At 39.6% G+C, this 15,596-nt stretch overlaps 1 protein-coding gene across 3 annotated transcripts; it reads right to left on the bottom strand.

Annotated features, from left to right (window-relative positions):
• Positions 1-568: 568 nt before the first annotated feature.
• On the bottom strand, positions 569-15,588 carry RAB2B (RAB2B, member RAS oncogene family). Of its 3 annotated transcripts, XR_014058670.1 has the most exons (9): positions 15,271-15,588; positions 14,974-15,045; positions 12,484-12,551; positions 7,926-8,008; positions 7,622-7,714; positions 3,542-3,653; positions 2,856-2,924; positions 1,993-2,206; positions 569-650 (listed from the first exon to the last, which is right to left on the bottom strand). XR_014058670.1 is itself a non-coding variant. In XM_081506902.1 (8 exons), exons 1-8 carry the CDS (start codon positions 15,314-15,316, stop codon positions 2,099-2,101), a joined length of 651 nt encoding a protein of 216 aa, XP_081363028.1. In that variant the 5' UTR covers positions 15,317-15,588; the 3' UTR covers positions 569-2,098. The 3 variants fall into 3 exon arrangements, 2 of the variants coding, with proteins under 2 accessions (XP_081363028.1, XP_081363029.1); XM_081506902.1 differs by having other exon boundaries at positions 569-2,206; XM_081506903.1 differs by lacking the exon at positions 14,974-15,045 and having other exon boundaries at positions 569-2,206.
• Positions 15,589-15,596: the final 8 nt, after the last annotated feature.

The following is a 15,596-nucleotide window of genomic DNA, read 5'->3' as shown; positions in this document are numbered from 1 at the left end:
TACTCTCCTTTCTTATGCTTAAAATTGGTGAAATACCTGAGTATAGAAGGTTATGAGTGGTTTTTGGATAATATGGGATTATCAATTCAAGAGATATTTGAGTTGTTTACCAAGTTAAAAAAAAAAAACACAACACTCCAAAAGCAAAAAGCAGCAGCTCTAGACAGAATGCTATGTCTGATCAATGTTCTGATTCATCCTGATCACTAAAGGTTTCTTTGATAGAGGAAAACTCCTGTACAGAAACCATAAAGTTTTATTTACTTTAATTCTGTCTCTGGTGTGAGCAGACCAGCCAAATTCAACAGGCTTAATCCTTTTTGGAATGAGGTAGGAGTTTTCAAAAACAAAACCAAACCAAACCTTAATCAAAGCAGTACTCCATATGCCTTCCAACTTCCTGTGGTACAGTGTGAACTAATACTACTGCTACTGGGGGCAGAATCCAGTATAAAATGAATGTATCTCAAGAAGGCTTCTTCCAATACCTTTGATACAATTCCCTAGAAGAAGAGTATCTACTTATGTTTGTGATACAATCAGAAATGACACATGAAATGTGAGCAGCTTGGATACATGCATATATTTAATAATGAAACAATTTATCGACAACCAAAAAAAAAGAGAAAAAAATTCACAAGACCGCAGTGCTGTGGAAGAAAATGAGACATCAGTATAGCAACTGACCCAGAAGGCTGCATGATAAGTACAGCAAAGACAGACTTGACTAGGATAGTATTGTATGCTCTTCAAATGGAGAAGTATCCACTTATTTGACTGCTTGGAAGCAGGCAGCTTTATTGTATGCTGCATGGAATGGAGGCAAACAGCCAGGGAAAGGAGAGAGAGGAGAAGGAGAAAAGCAATAAAGAATTCAGGGTAAGCAGATGGAAGAGACTGAGATAGAATTACAAAGAGATGACTGTAAGGCTTTTTGTTTCCTCTACAGCCTAAAATAAACCTGTTCCAAGTCTTTGTCAGTCAAATTCAGTGATCACACAAGTAGCACTAGGCACTGTGAAGGAATGTGGAGGAAGTGGTTTACAAAAGTAAAAGGATACCAGGGGTTCCTGCTCTCAAGGAGCTTACAACCTATATGGGGAGACAGGTTCCACACACAAAGCTACTATAAAACATATTTACAAAGTAACATAAATACAAATAAATATACATATGAATAAACAATATATGAAAGCTAAAAGGTACTGTGTCAATAATTGTTCAGAAGTCCCTAGGTCAGTCAAAGAAGGCTTTCCAAAGGAAAAAAATGTGGATTTTGAGTATAACAGTAGTGTATAGTAGGGCATGTGCAAAGGCATAGGAGTGGAGGCAAATATGTCATGTGCAGTAGGCAGATTAGCTTGATAGAAAGTCTAAATAGGTCTCCTTAAGAAGTGAATGGGATAAAACGGTATGAGTCTATTTGGTGAAAGACACTGACTTACTAATGTTAGGTTTGGTCCCTAAAACAAAACAAACAGAGAAAGATGTTTTCTCTAGGTAATGATAGTAAGTGGCTACAGGTCCAGGAGCAACTCTACTACTCTCAAAAGTTTTATATTTACTCTGAAACAGAGAAACTAGAAATGGGATGGTGGAGAAGTGCTCATCATCCTTGAGCAGTTCAAGTAGAAGGAACTGCCTTCTGCAACAATTCTTATGTAGTGGCAAGTGAAAAACCTCAATGAAATCCCTCAACTGAGGACCTAAAACCCAAAGGGCAGTCAGATCCCAGTCACCTCAAGGGCTCAAGCAGAATGTCCTAGACCTTTGTTACTAATTCTTGGTAGGGAGTAGATTGTGTCTGCTTATAAAAGAATTTATTTTTGAACTACCATGACAATCAGCTTTGATCCTAACATTTTACAAATTAAAACATGAGGATGAGAAGAGCCCTAATCTATAGGGAATGCTCACGTCCCTGAAGAAGGACAGGTCAATAAGGGCCCAAATTCTCCTCTGGTCTTTAAGTGGAAAGGCAAAACATCACACCTTGAAAAGAGGCTTTTCTCAGCCAAAGCATGTAAGACCTCTTTCTTTAAGCCTATTGATCTGAAGCTGTTCCAGGAAGGAAAAAAAAAAAGTCCAGGTCAGTTGTTCAGCAGCAGCCAGAGTCAGCCCCCATGTCACGAGAGCCCCGCTGGGAGGCACTGGGTCCCACTGAGGTTGAAATACACTGCTGGGGTCCAATCTTGATGCCATTTGCCTGTAAGAGAAAAGAGGCAATAGTTCCCACCTCAGTGTGAAAGTAAGTGGGAGAAACGAGAGGGATAAAAGGAGAAATCATTAATTACAATTTCTAGAAGCAGGTATGGCCTTGGCAGGTAACCATGTACCTTAGCCAGACTGCTGTGGAACAATAATCTGTGATGGTGAAGATAAGGTGACCACCTGTGATATTATAGATCACTGGAAGTGGCTTCTGTGCCCATTTTTAAAGCGACTATTGTACTTAAGTTTAACAGCTATGTGCAGAATCAGGATGTGATTGGTAAGAGTAGGTAAAACAGAAGTGTCAGCAAATTAGCATATAATTCATTTTTTTTCCCCCCAAATGTGCTTTATAGAAATGACAAGCTAAGCAATTAACAATCACACCTCCCCCATGCTTTGGAATAATAGAAAACTGAGGTTAAGAAGAAAACCTCCCATAATGTATAAACCTTTTAGATCAGCAATTAATAATCTCTTTAAGCAGTCTGGGTCTCAGACTTGAGAAAAAAACAGACAAGCTATGCCAGTTCATATAGCTTCATATAGTATCATGTTAGACAGGAAGTGCTTATATTCTAGGAAGCATTCTGTCCTGTTTAAAACAAAGCAAAATTAATTGTCAGCCCCTCACCCTATCTTACCTCATTGTGGACATCAAATAAACCCTGCTGGATCTTCCTATATATTTCTTTGGCTGTGTTAATGAAGGCCTGAAGGAGACATAAATCATTGTATTAGGCTCAAGTTTAGGTAGAGAAATTAGGAAAAGAGAATACAAATATTATTCCTATTTGGATTTCAAAGGTGAATTGGGAACCATTAGGAGAATTGAGTAAAAATACACAAGGTCCTCCAAAGGCCCTGTAAAAGCCATTCCAAACAATTTCAAATAGAAAAAAGGGATTCTATGGTATTTTGGTACTGACACAAGATGTACCTAGGGTTCCCAGATTGGCACACTCTGCAAATAAAACAAACATGCTCTCTTCTGAGTCAGTTACTTAAGACAGATTCAACACCAGACTTAGGAATGACTAAGATGGAATTCATTAGTTCCTCCAACTAAGATGATTTACAAATAACAGTAGTGTAAATCCACACTTACCAGTTAATGTTACTTAATATAAAAGTAAAGCCTTAGGAATCAAGGAAAAACAAATGGAACAATTCCCTTAAAGGGAGACACATGGTCACTATGAGCACAAGACATCCTTTTCTTACCCATGTTTTAACCGGGCAGGAGAATTCTGAGAAAAAAAAAAAAAAACGGGGACAAAGATACGGTGTAATCTCTGAAAAGCTTTTCCTACTTTTTCCCAAATAGTACCTCCTCAACATTGCAGGCTGTTTTGGCTGAAGTTTCCATGAATATAAGTCCATGTTCCCGAGCAAAGGCTTCTCCTTCTTCTCTCTTCACATCCCTACGGGACTCTAAGTCACTGCAAGAGATTAATCATTAATTGAGGAGAAAACTAAAAAAAGACCCAAGTGAAAGAAGAAATTTATTCTAAAAGAATCCCATAGCTGTTTCAACTGCCAGTTAATCCATAAAGAAGGCAGATCCTGAATGGTGTCCTCTTGTACAGGGTTACTGATTTCTGTAGCCTCTGGGAAAATATTCTTCAGATCAGATTCTTGACAGCTGCTGCACAGTTGAGGATAATGCCTTATCTCTTATTACAGAGAAAAGGGTTTATAAAAGGTTAGGCAAGCCCCATAGTTTCTCAAGGTCTATGCTGTATTCTTCTTTTTTGAAGGAGATCCAGTTAAACCAAAGGAAAGAAGAGGAAAGGGAAATTCCAGTTACTGGGAAGTACAAAAGCCATGGATGTCACACCATATAGTGATCAATGTCTTCCTCATTACTGGAATCAAGCCACAAAAAGAGAGACAGGAAGGAATAAGGAGAACACAGTTGCCTTAACTCACTAGTATCATTATTAACATGTATAATAAGCTGCAGCCTGACACCAGAGAAATGAAAGATTCAGAGAAAATGATACGGATAAAATTAGGTGATATTGAGGACAGAGCCAAGGACTGAGGAAGAATAAAGTGGCATGGAAAGACTTTATGAAACACAAGATAAAAGGATGCAGAATAAGATTATGGTGAACTGTCCGATTTTCATTTTTCAAACTGGATATTTTCATTTGAGAGGATTCCGGTTTTTCACCATGAAAGAAAAAATCCAGGAGTAAGTCCACTAGAAAACAACAAATCTGCAAAACATATACTTATTTTTCATGAGCTGTGTGAAGACCAAGGAAGAACTAACCTGAAATGGCAAGAGTCCTAAATTTGAACATCTAGTCCAGGCACACCTCTAAGTTCCAGATCTGTTTGTCCTTTTGCCTGTTCATTTCTACTCAGGTGTAAAAGGCACCTCAGATGTACATCAAGATGAAACATCATCTTTTCCCTCCAACCCAACTCTGTCCAACACTTCCACATCTCCATAAATGGCGCAAGCCAAAAACCAAGGTTATTATTAACATTTTTTCCTTCTTCACACCAAATACCCAATTCACCCCAAAGCGAAGTACTTCCAAAATGTACCTTACAATCATTCCTTCTCTCTCTCTCCAGTGTCACTGACCTAGTCCAATCCACCACTTTCTCACTTGGACTGCTGCAGCTGAGACCACATCAACCCTTGCTCCCCTCCAGATCTTTTAAAATCTGATCAAGCTACTTCTCTGCTTAAAACTCTTAAATGCTTCCTACTGTGTTTAGAATAAAATCCAGACTCCTCACTCAGGTCTGTAAGTGCCACGAGATCTGGCTCCTGCCTTCTTTTCCAACCTTATCTTGTAACCATTCCCCTTTGATTTAGTCTAACCACACCAGGTTTCTTTCAACATTATAAACTTATCAAGCTTCTTCTCAATCTAAAGCTTTCACAGAGTTTCTTACCCCTATCTGACACCTTTTTAAAAACTCTTTGCCCAGGGAACTCTTGCCCATCCTTAAGATTCCAGTTTAAATTACAACTCTAAATCGAAAGTAAGTACTCTGGGGCTTCCCTGGTGGTCCAGTGGTCCAACGCAGGGGACACTGGTTTGATCCTTGGTCTGGGAAGATCCCACATGCCTCAGAGCAGAGCAGCTAAGCCAGTGTGCCACAACTACCTAGCCCATTTGCCACAACTACTGAAGCCTGCATGCCTTAGAGCCCGTGCTCTGAAACAAGAGAAGCCACAAAATCGAGAAGCCTGCACACTGCAACTAGTGAGTAGCTCCAGCTCTCCAAAACTAGAGAAAGCCCACAAGCAGCAACTAAGACCCCAGACTCCTTTGTTCATGGGATTCTCTAAGCAAGAATACTGAAGTGGGTAGCCATTCCCTTCAGGGGATCTTCCCCATCCCAGGATCGAACCCTGGCCTCCTGCATCGCAGGCAGATTCTTTACCATCTGAGTCACCAGGAAAGCCCAAATAAAATTATAAAAAATAAATAAGTATTCTGGTACTCTTTTTTATAGTGCCCTTTTTTTCCCCTTCACTGCATTTATCATAATTTGTAAACAGATACAAATCATTTTATATTTAATATCTACGTCCCCACTAGACTGTGAGCTCCGTGGGAATGAGGGCAGGATTTTGTTTTCACCTTGCCCACTCAGGGTCTAGCACAATATCTAGGACGTAGTTAAGGTTTTTCACAAATTGGCTGAACCAATGAGTATAATCAGTCTGCGGCCACAGTTCTAGATGCCACGGGTTATTTTAAATACTCAAGGGAAACACGGCAACACTCAACATCAGAACACCACATAAATTGTTGTTGTTTAGTCGCTAAGTCATATCTGACTCTTTTGCGACCCCATGAACCGTAGCCTGACAGGCTCCTCTGTCCCTGGGATTCCCCAGGCGAGAACACTGGAGGGGGTTGCCATTTCCTTCTCCAGGGGATCTTCCCAACCCAGGGATAGAACCTGTGTCTCCTGCCCTGGCAGGTGGATTCTTTACCACTGAGCCACTAGAGAAGCCCCCACATAAATACAAGCTTAATATAATTGGCAGTGTCAAAATCAGATCATGATAGATTCAACATTTGCACTTCTTTGTGAGGCTGCATTCTTGGCAACTGCTGTGACAAAAAGCAAACACTGCACAAAAATCAATTTGCAACACAAAAGAGAGTGGTAGTGCCCAATATTAACTCCAAGGTTTGACAAGCTGTGCTGTGCCTGATAGGCATACACAGGTCATTAGCAAGTAATTATGGTTACTTAAAATGAAATAAGAAATTCTTTTCCTTTTAATTCATGTTTTTTGTTTTTCAAACAGTTACTCAGTTGCTATGACAAAAATACCTGCTATTTTGTTTAGACCTATCTATTTAATAACAAAACTATCAAGTATGTCTTTTGGCCTATGGGTGCCTTAGAAAATTCATTGAGAATAACAAATGTTGCTAAGGATGTGGAGAAACTGGAATGCTTGTGCACTGAGAGTAGTGATGTTAAGTAGTGCAGCCACTATGGAAAACAGTACAGCAGCACCTCAAAAAATTAAACAGAATTTCCATAAGATCCAGCAGTTCCACTTCTGGTCATATATCCTAAAGAACTGAAAGCAGGGACCCAAGCAGATCTTTGTACACCCATGTTGACCAGCAGCATTATTCACAACAGCCAAAAGTTAGAAGCAACCAAAGTGTACATCAATGGATAATAAAGAAAATGTGGTAAATACATCCAATGGATTGCTATCTAGCCTTAAAACAGAAGAAACTTCTGACACACGCTACAATATAGATAAACCTTAAGGATGTTATGCTAAACAAAAGCCAGGAACAAGAGGACAAATATTGTAAGATTCCTAAAGTAGTCAGAAGAGACAAAGTAGAATGATGATTGCTAGGGGCTAGTGGGATGGGGATCTTCCCTGATGGCTCAGTGGTAAAGAATCCACCTGCAATGCAGGAGACGCAGTTTCAATCCCTGGGTTGGGAAGATCCCCTGGAGAAGGAAATGGCAACCCACTCCAGTATTTTCGTCTGGGAAATCCCACAGACAGAGGAGTCTGGCGGGCCACAGTTCATAGGGTCACAAAAGAGCTGGACACAACTTAGCGGCTAAACAACAATAGTGGGATGGGAAATGTGAAATTAGTGTTTATGGGAACAGAGTTTCAGTTGGGGAACATAAAAAAGTTCTGGAGATAAACGGTGGTGATGGTTGTATAACAATGTGAACGTACTTAATGCCACAGAACTGTACCCTTAAAAATGGTTAAAATGGTAAGTTTTATGTTACATATATTTTACTACAATAAAAAATCTTTTTTAAACTGAGACACTAATGAACCTAAACTAAAAACGTTTAGGTCCCAAATGATTCAATATCCAAAGAGTACCTAGATGACTGCTAGTACTTATTATTTATACAAATAAAATTTTACCTCTTATTCCCAATCAGCATGATAACCATGTTGGAACTAGAGTGCTGCCGGGCATCCTCTAACCATGAGGTCAGGTGGTTGAAGGTTTCACGCCTACAGCAGAAAAATTTCAAAAGTGGGTCAGAGGCCCATTAAAAAATGCCAAAGCAATTCCAAATGCATAGGAAAAGGGGGAAACTTACATGTGTAAAGAAAAATATAAAAGAGGCAATTTCTCTTTAGCATTCTTACTAGATTCAGTGGATTAAAAAGATTTTGAGAACATAAGAAAGAGTCTCTCTCTCACCCAGCAGATCTGACTCACCTTGTAATGTCATACACCAGCAGTGCACCGGCTGCTCCCCTGTAGTAGGAACGGGTGATAGAACGGAAGGATTCTTGTCCAGCCTTTTCCATCAACATGGCAACAAAAAAAATCCCAACAAAACCAGGTTATTTGCAGAGAAGTTACTTGATTAGATGCCACTCTAACACAAAGGAGTTAATTTTACATAAGAACTTCTATTAAGAAAAGAGAATAGGTGAAAAGAAAACCTGAATGCCCAGGGAGAAGTCCAGGTGGGAAATCAATATCTTTCAGGGGGAGTACAACTGATATTTTGAGTGGGTCAATTCTTCCTGTGAGACTGTCCATTTAATTGCTGAATGTTAAGTATCCCTGGCTCCCTGTCACTGAATGTATTTACCCTACAGTCAGTGTGACAATCAAAGACATTTCCACACAATATCCCCTAGGAGAGAACTGGAAATAGAACTAGAAACTCAGAGTATTTTTCAGTCCCATATGATGTTGAACATATTACCTTTGTTTTTTGTTTCTACTCCTTTGTCTTAGAAAATTATCTTAGAATGCCAATGCTCTATATAATAGAAGTTTCATTCCAATGGATCAACGTAGAAAATTAGATACAAAGCACTTAAATTAGGCACATACTAACTGACCTTTAGTGACTGATAAAGGCAAGACAGGGCTTCCCAGATGGTGCTAATGGTAAAGAACCCTTCTGCCACTGCAGGAGACTTAAGAGACACGAGTTTGATCCCTGAGTTGGGAAGATCCCCTGGAGGAGAGCATGGAAACACACTCCAGTATTCTTGCCTGGAGAATCTGATGGACAGAGGAGACTGGTGAGCTACAGTCCACAGGGTCACAAAGCGCTGGACACGACTGAAGTGACTTAGCACACACATACACAAAGGCAGGACTACCAAGATGTCCCTTACTGGGATCTTGTCATTGCAAATAGGAATAACAAACAGGGAAAGAACTCCAGGGCCTAGGACAGAGTTGTCCTAAAAAAAAATTCAAGTTTATTTTCTACTTTCATTTCCAATGGGGGCTAAGATATTAAGATTTATTTATAACTGAGCAATTTACTAATGCCCCCATATACAGGATACTTTTGCTTTCTTGATGGAATAGGTTTTTGGTTTTTGGAGAGGACAGGTTTCATCAAAGGAAGCAAAATCATCTAAATATGAATTCCCTGGGCATTGACTATTCTATCAGAAAAATTTTCACATTCTTGAAATTGCTTATCCTTCTGTCTACATAGGAAGGGAGATGATTGTTCTTAAAGATAGGGAAACTAAGATCTGGACATGGGAAAATAAATAGCTTTTACACAATATATCAACAATAACATTCATGATACTAATAATTAACACAAATGCGAAAAATTAGGCTCAAAGGTCAGTTCAGTAACTGGCCAAAAGTTAAAAATTCTATAAATGCCAAATCCATAATTTAAATGTAGGAGCTTAGTATAATACTCCATAGCAAAAAAGTCTGTTTTCTTAAACATTATGTCACACAATCTAAAGCTAGGTTTAAGGTAAGAAGACTGTTCTAGTACACTAGTTCTAGGTTACATTTCCAACAGTACAAGAATCTCTTACTACAACAATCATATAAGTGTCTTATTGCATACCTGTTAGAACATCAAAAGCTGAAAGTAATTCTAAAGAACTTTGTTGGTAATATTAACCATACTTTAAGATCTAAAACATATTTTTTCCCTCCAAGAGCTCACTTCAATTTTATTTTTTTTCCCTAATAGTTTTATGTCTTAAGTCATTTGATTCCTGGTTGGCTTCTAACTTCCTTTTTTTCCTCTTCTGCTATGGTTGAAAGCCCTCTCCTTCCTCAAGTCCTTCCAAGAGCTAAAAGGGAAAAGTCTGAGGGAGGCCTGGGTGATGGTTGAATCAATAGAAGCATTTAACTTTTGCAAATGAAAACACTTTCAGTGCACTATCACAAATCATTTTTGAAATCAAATCACTTTACTTCTTAATCTCAATCAATTTCCTGAACCAAAGTTTGCAAGGCAATAAGTTAGAAAGAGACTTCCCTGGTGGTCCAGTGGCTAAGACTCTGAGCTCCCAATGCAGGGGGCCAGAGTTTGATCCCTAGCCAGGGAACTAGATCCCACATACTGCAACTAAAGATCCTGCTGCTGCAACTAAGAGCTGGTGCAAGTCAAATAAATAAATAAAAATAAATATTAAAAAAAAAAAGCTAGAAAGAGTGAGCCATTCAATTTGGGTTGATCTGCATCAGTCTGAGGTATCTTTGTCCATCTCCAGTTTAAAAAAAAATCCAGGAGAGGGCGAGGGCGAGATGATTTGGGAGAATGGCATGGAAGCATGTAAATTATCATATGTGAAATGAATCGCCAATCCAGGTTCAATGCATGATACAGGGTACTCAGGGCTGGTGCACCGGGATGACCTGGAGGGATGGGATGGGGAGGGAGGTGGAAGGGGGGTTCTGGAGGGGGAAAACATGTACACCCATGGTGGATTCATGTCAATGTATGGCAAAACAAATACAATATTGTAAAGTTAAAAAATAGAAAATAAACTAATAAAAAAAGGAGAAGGAAATGGCAACCCACTCCAGTGTTCTTGCCTGGAGAATCCCAGGGACGGCGGACCCTGGTGGGCTGCTGTCTATGGGGTCGCACAGAGTCGGACACGACTGAAGCAACTTAGCAGCAGCAGCAGCAGCAGAGAATATGCAAATAGTCCCGTCAATGAAATTGTAAATCAACTATACTTCAACTTAAAAAAAATTCAAGTGGCCCATTTAAAAAAAAACAAAAAACCCATCAATCAAAAGATGTTGCAAATTTGAGAAATGCTTATTAGAAATACACTGTCTGGTCAGAAAACTCTGAAATAAACATGTTTTAAAACTGTGTAACAACAGAGAGATGGCAAAAATGAACAGAACACCAAAACAGAAGGGAAAAAGAAGTAAAGTCTAAGAAAACCTGCCTGAAAAAAAAAAACTAATAAAAAAAAATAAATTAAAAAAAAAAAAATCCAAAGCAGCAAAGAATTAAGATGGAGATAAAGAGAATTAAGTTTTCTCATTTCTCCCAAATGGAAGCATCACATTATATACAATTTCAAGATATATAAAGTATCCATTCCTACAAAATCAGATAGGCTCATTTCTTAAGAATCAAAATGTATTCCAAAGTAAGATGTAAATGAATCTGGGATTTTTTTTTTTGGCCATGCTGCATGACTTGTGGGATAGTAGTTTCCTGACCAGGGATCAAACCCTTATGCTGCCCTTGCAGTGAAAGCGCTAAGTCCTAACCACTGGACTACTAGGAAATTCCTGAATTTGGGATTATTTAATCAATATATTTACCAAAGCAAACTCACATATACTTTGGTTATTTGAAACAAAAAGACATGACATTCAGAATTTGTAACTGTAACAGATGGTAGTGAAAGCTTCCCTGTCTCTTTGATTTCACTCGACCTCCTCTGACCTCTGTATGCTGGTCAAGAAGAACAGTTAAAACCAGACATGGAACGACAGATTGGTTCCAAATTGGGCAAGGAGCATGTCAAGCTGTATATTGTCACCCTGTTTATTTAACTTATATGCAGAGTACATCATGCGAAATGCCAGGCTGGATGAAGCACAAGCTGGAATCAAGATTGCCAGGAGAAATATCAATAACCTCAGATATGCAGATGACACCACCCTTATGGCAGAAAGCGAAGAAAAACTAAAGAGTCTCTTGATGAAAGAGGAGGGTAAAAAAGCTGGCTTAAAACTCAACATTCAAAAAACTAAGATCATGGCATCCGGTCCCATCACTTCAAGGCAAGTAGATGGGGAGACAATGGAAACAGTAACAGACTTTATTTTCTTGGGCTCCAAAACCACTGCTTATGGTGACTGTAGCCATGAAATTAAAAGACGCTTGCTCCTTGGAAGAAAAGCTATGACCAACCTAAAAAGCATGTTAAAAAGCAGAGATATTACTTTGCCAATAAAGGTCCGTCTAGTCAAAGCTATGGTTTTCCCAATAGTCATGTATGGATGTGAGAGTTGGACTATAAAGAAAGCTGAGCACCAAAGAATTGATACTTTTGAACTGTGGTGCTGGAGAAGACTCTTGAGAGTCCCTTGGATTGCAAGGAGATCCAACCAGTCCATTCTAAAGGAAATCAGTCCTGAATATTCATTTGAAGGACTGATGCTGAAGCTGAAGCTCCAATACTTTTGTCACCTGATGGGAAGAACTGACTCACTGGAAAAGACCCTGATGCTGGGCAAGATTGAAGGCAGGAGGAGAAGGCAAAGACAGAGGATGAGATGGTTGGATGGCATCACTGACTCAATGGACATGAGTTTGAGCAGGTTCCAGCTGTTGGTGATGGACAGAGAAGCCTGGTGTGCTGCAGGCCATGGGGTCGCAAGAGTTGGACATGACTGAGCGACTGAACTGAACTGAACTCTAGCCTCCATCCTTAGCTCCTCTGTCATAGCCCTTTATCCCTGCATCAGCCTTTACTGTGATATTTGGGACTAAAGTATGTTTGTTTTCTCTTACCGTATCCCAGATTTGCAGTTTGATTTGTTTTCCATCAATGTTGACCATACGGGCCCCAAACTCCACGCCTGTCAGTGAAAATCGAGAGAAAGAATGTGATTCTCACAAACAACAACCACTGTGACAAGAGGTTCATGCTTGTCCTCACTGTGCTAATTACTCATCCTCCGCACTTAGTGCCACTAAGCCCATTACAGTTCCCTATTTGCTCCAATTAACTTTGTGCTCCTTAAAGTTTTATCTTCTAGAATTAAAAACTGTGTTCCAGGTGACAACCACCTCAAGAATATAACTGAAAAGCATATATGGGGATAAAATAATTAAGAAATCAAATAGAAAAGGTGAATGAATTTTTAGAACTATTGTTTAATGCTTAAATTTGATTAAGAAATGTTTATTTTTGTAACTTTTTTAAAAACTTCTAAATTTTTTGAAAATATTTCTTAATATTTTCCCAAAGTCACTCTCTAGTCCTCTATATGAAACAATAAATACTTGGCTTTTTGCAATTTCAGAGTTTTTTTTTAGAAAAGCACCTAAGAATAGGTTCTCAAGAATGAAACATTTCAGATCTCCAATAATTCCAAGAGTTCATCAGAAAACATCATTCCTCACAGGAGTTTGCAAACAGATATAGTCTGAATAAAGGTTTTGGTTTACCTGGCATTCAACTTCTATCAAGGTAATGTCAGGACAAAACTTAAAAATCGAAGATCACTTACATTAAAAATACTTGATTGGTAAGTCAAACAATTTGTCCTATTTTCTATCTTTACACAGTACTTTACTCCAGGAATTCTGATCTGCAGGTAAGAAACAGCACTAATCTAGCTTCTGCTATTCAGGGGCCCCAGGCACAATATATCCAGAATCTCTCTCAACTCTAAAGTTTTACAGTCAATAAGCAGATTAAAAAAATTGTTCCTTACTACTCTAGACTGCATCATCAAGAATAATGATAGTTACTAAAAAAAAAAGTCACTAATTTTGTTTTCTTTCTGGACAAGAGGAATGGAGTTTCAATACTGAAGAATTAAAAAATACAACTTCTGTCCCCTTTTATGCAACTTCCTCTAATTATGAAGAACCTTCATATTTTGTGCACATTTTATATCCAACTGCCTTGTTTATCTTGGTATAGAAGACTGAATTCAGAAAGAAACAGAGCATATATTGGACTCTGGGGAAACTTGATTGATCACTTCATTCCGCTACTTTGAAACCTGTCACTTGCTCCCATTACCTTTAGGTGTGTCAAAACTTCATCTCTCCCCTTCCCCACCCCAAATGTTCTCTACCCTTACTTCTGGTCAGTCTTCACTTTAAATCCTATGGTCAAGCCATATTAAATTACTTTCAGTTTTCCAAATTAGCCTAATCTCTGTTATTCCTGAGCCTTTGCACCTGTTTTTCCCTCTTGCCCTGATCACTTATCTCTCATCTCTACAACCCCTTTGCCTGGCTAGTTCCTGCTCATGCTTCCATTTTCAGCATTTCCTGATAGATGTGGCAGCCTCTTATCCCCTTTTGCAATAGTAATTTATTCATTGGTATCTGCCCCTAGCCTCACCTCACCTCCTACACTGGAGCTTTCAATGTAGGCACGTTTGCCTTGTTAAGCACTGTATCACTTAGCACCTAGCACATTGTGGTTGTTCACAATAGTCATTTACAAAAATATTTTCTGGTTGATACTAAATCCTTTTCTAACCACTTCTGTTATTTGGCTCTGAATAAGTACTTTGGGATCAGTAGTAGCTTCAGAGTTCCATAATGTGGGACTTGGAAGTAGCGACATAGTAAGAATGGGAGCTAGGGATTTTATTCTCAAACTGCATCTGCATGGCAAGAAGGCTAGTTTTATGTATATAATCTTTATTTGGGTTGGATTTATGGAGATTATGGGGAATGAGTTGTTAAAACTCGGCAGGTCGTCCCATATCACAAATTTGTGGAAGATGTTCACATTTCCCACGATTACCAGAGTGTTTTTGAAACTCATGATTATCATATCTTTTCTTTAAAACAAAAGTTACCAGTTTCATGTACCTTTTATTCTAGGTTTGGGATGGCTCTTCCATTTGCTTCCTCCTCTCCAACACACACACAAAATCTATATGGTAGTGATCACTTTGAAAAAGTAATGAGGTTCACACTAATTTACCGCAGAGTAAGGCGAGTTTTTGAATTAACAGTACGTTTTCGTAGGATTTTACATAAACATACAAATCACATTTGTTAAAAAAAAAAAAAATCTAAGGCAACTAATCCATACCTCATGGTCATCTCTAAATCTAGTCACCTTTCAATTACTTACTCCCCATTACACTACTGCCCATTTCTCAGCATTTAGTCACTCTTCACTTAGCACAACTTTGGACTAACTCCAAAGTAGGGAGACGTAACTTTTTTACTTGGAACACTAAAGCTGCTAACTTTCTACTTTAGTCAGATTTCATAATCTATTCTACGAGAGGTATATGCACTTACCTATTGTGAGGTCGTGGACTGGTTGGAACCGCTTGTCTGTAAATTGCAGGAGGAGACATGACTTCCCCACACCTGAAAGAAGAAGACGCGTGCTCTAGGAGTTAGGCAGCGAGAGCAGACCAGTGTCGTCGGGGCGTCCAGGACTGGGGAAGGGGAGCCCCGAGCCCCGCCCCCGGCGGCCCGCCCCGCCCCCGCTTCACTTAATCGCCCAGCCCACTAAATGAGCCCCGCCCCCAAGCCCCGATTTGGGTGTTTCGGATCCCCGCCCCAGCTTGAGGATTGTCGCCCGCGGATTACCTGTGTCTCCGATGATGATGTACTTGAAGAGATAAGCATAAGTCATGGTCCCTTTTCCTCTGGATTCCGGGTCCGCCCGACTTCTACAGCCACTTACCTCCGGCCTCTCTAGCCGCTCAATCTATCGACCTCCGGCCCCTCTAGCCCAGTTAACGTCTCTATTCCTCTCCCTCGAAATCCCGTTTCGGTCGGAGCGACGGTAATACCCAGATACCACCTCCGGGGACGCCTCTAACACTCCTACATGCCATTATCCCACCAAGCTCCAGGAGGCGATAGCTAGCCTTTCAGTCCGCTCGGCCTTCCCGGGCCTGACTCGCAACAGC

The sequence above is a fragment of the Giraffa tippelskirchi genome, chromosome 7 (assembly GCF_054371585.1).
Source record: "Giraffa tippelskirchi isolate mGirTip1 chromosome 7, T2T-mGirTip1v1.2.pri, whole genome shotgun sequence".
Classification (NCBI taxonomy): Eukaryota; Metazoa; Chordata; class Mammalia; order Artiodactyla; family Giraffidae; genus Giraffa; species Giraffa tippelskirchi.
The sequence above is the reverse complement of the archived record's forward strand: the minus strand, read 5'-3'. Positions and strand labels throughout refer to the sequence as shown.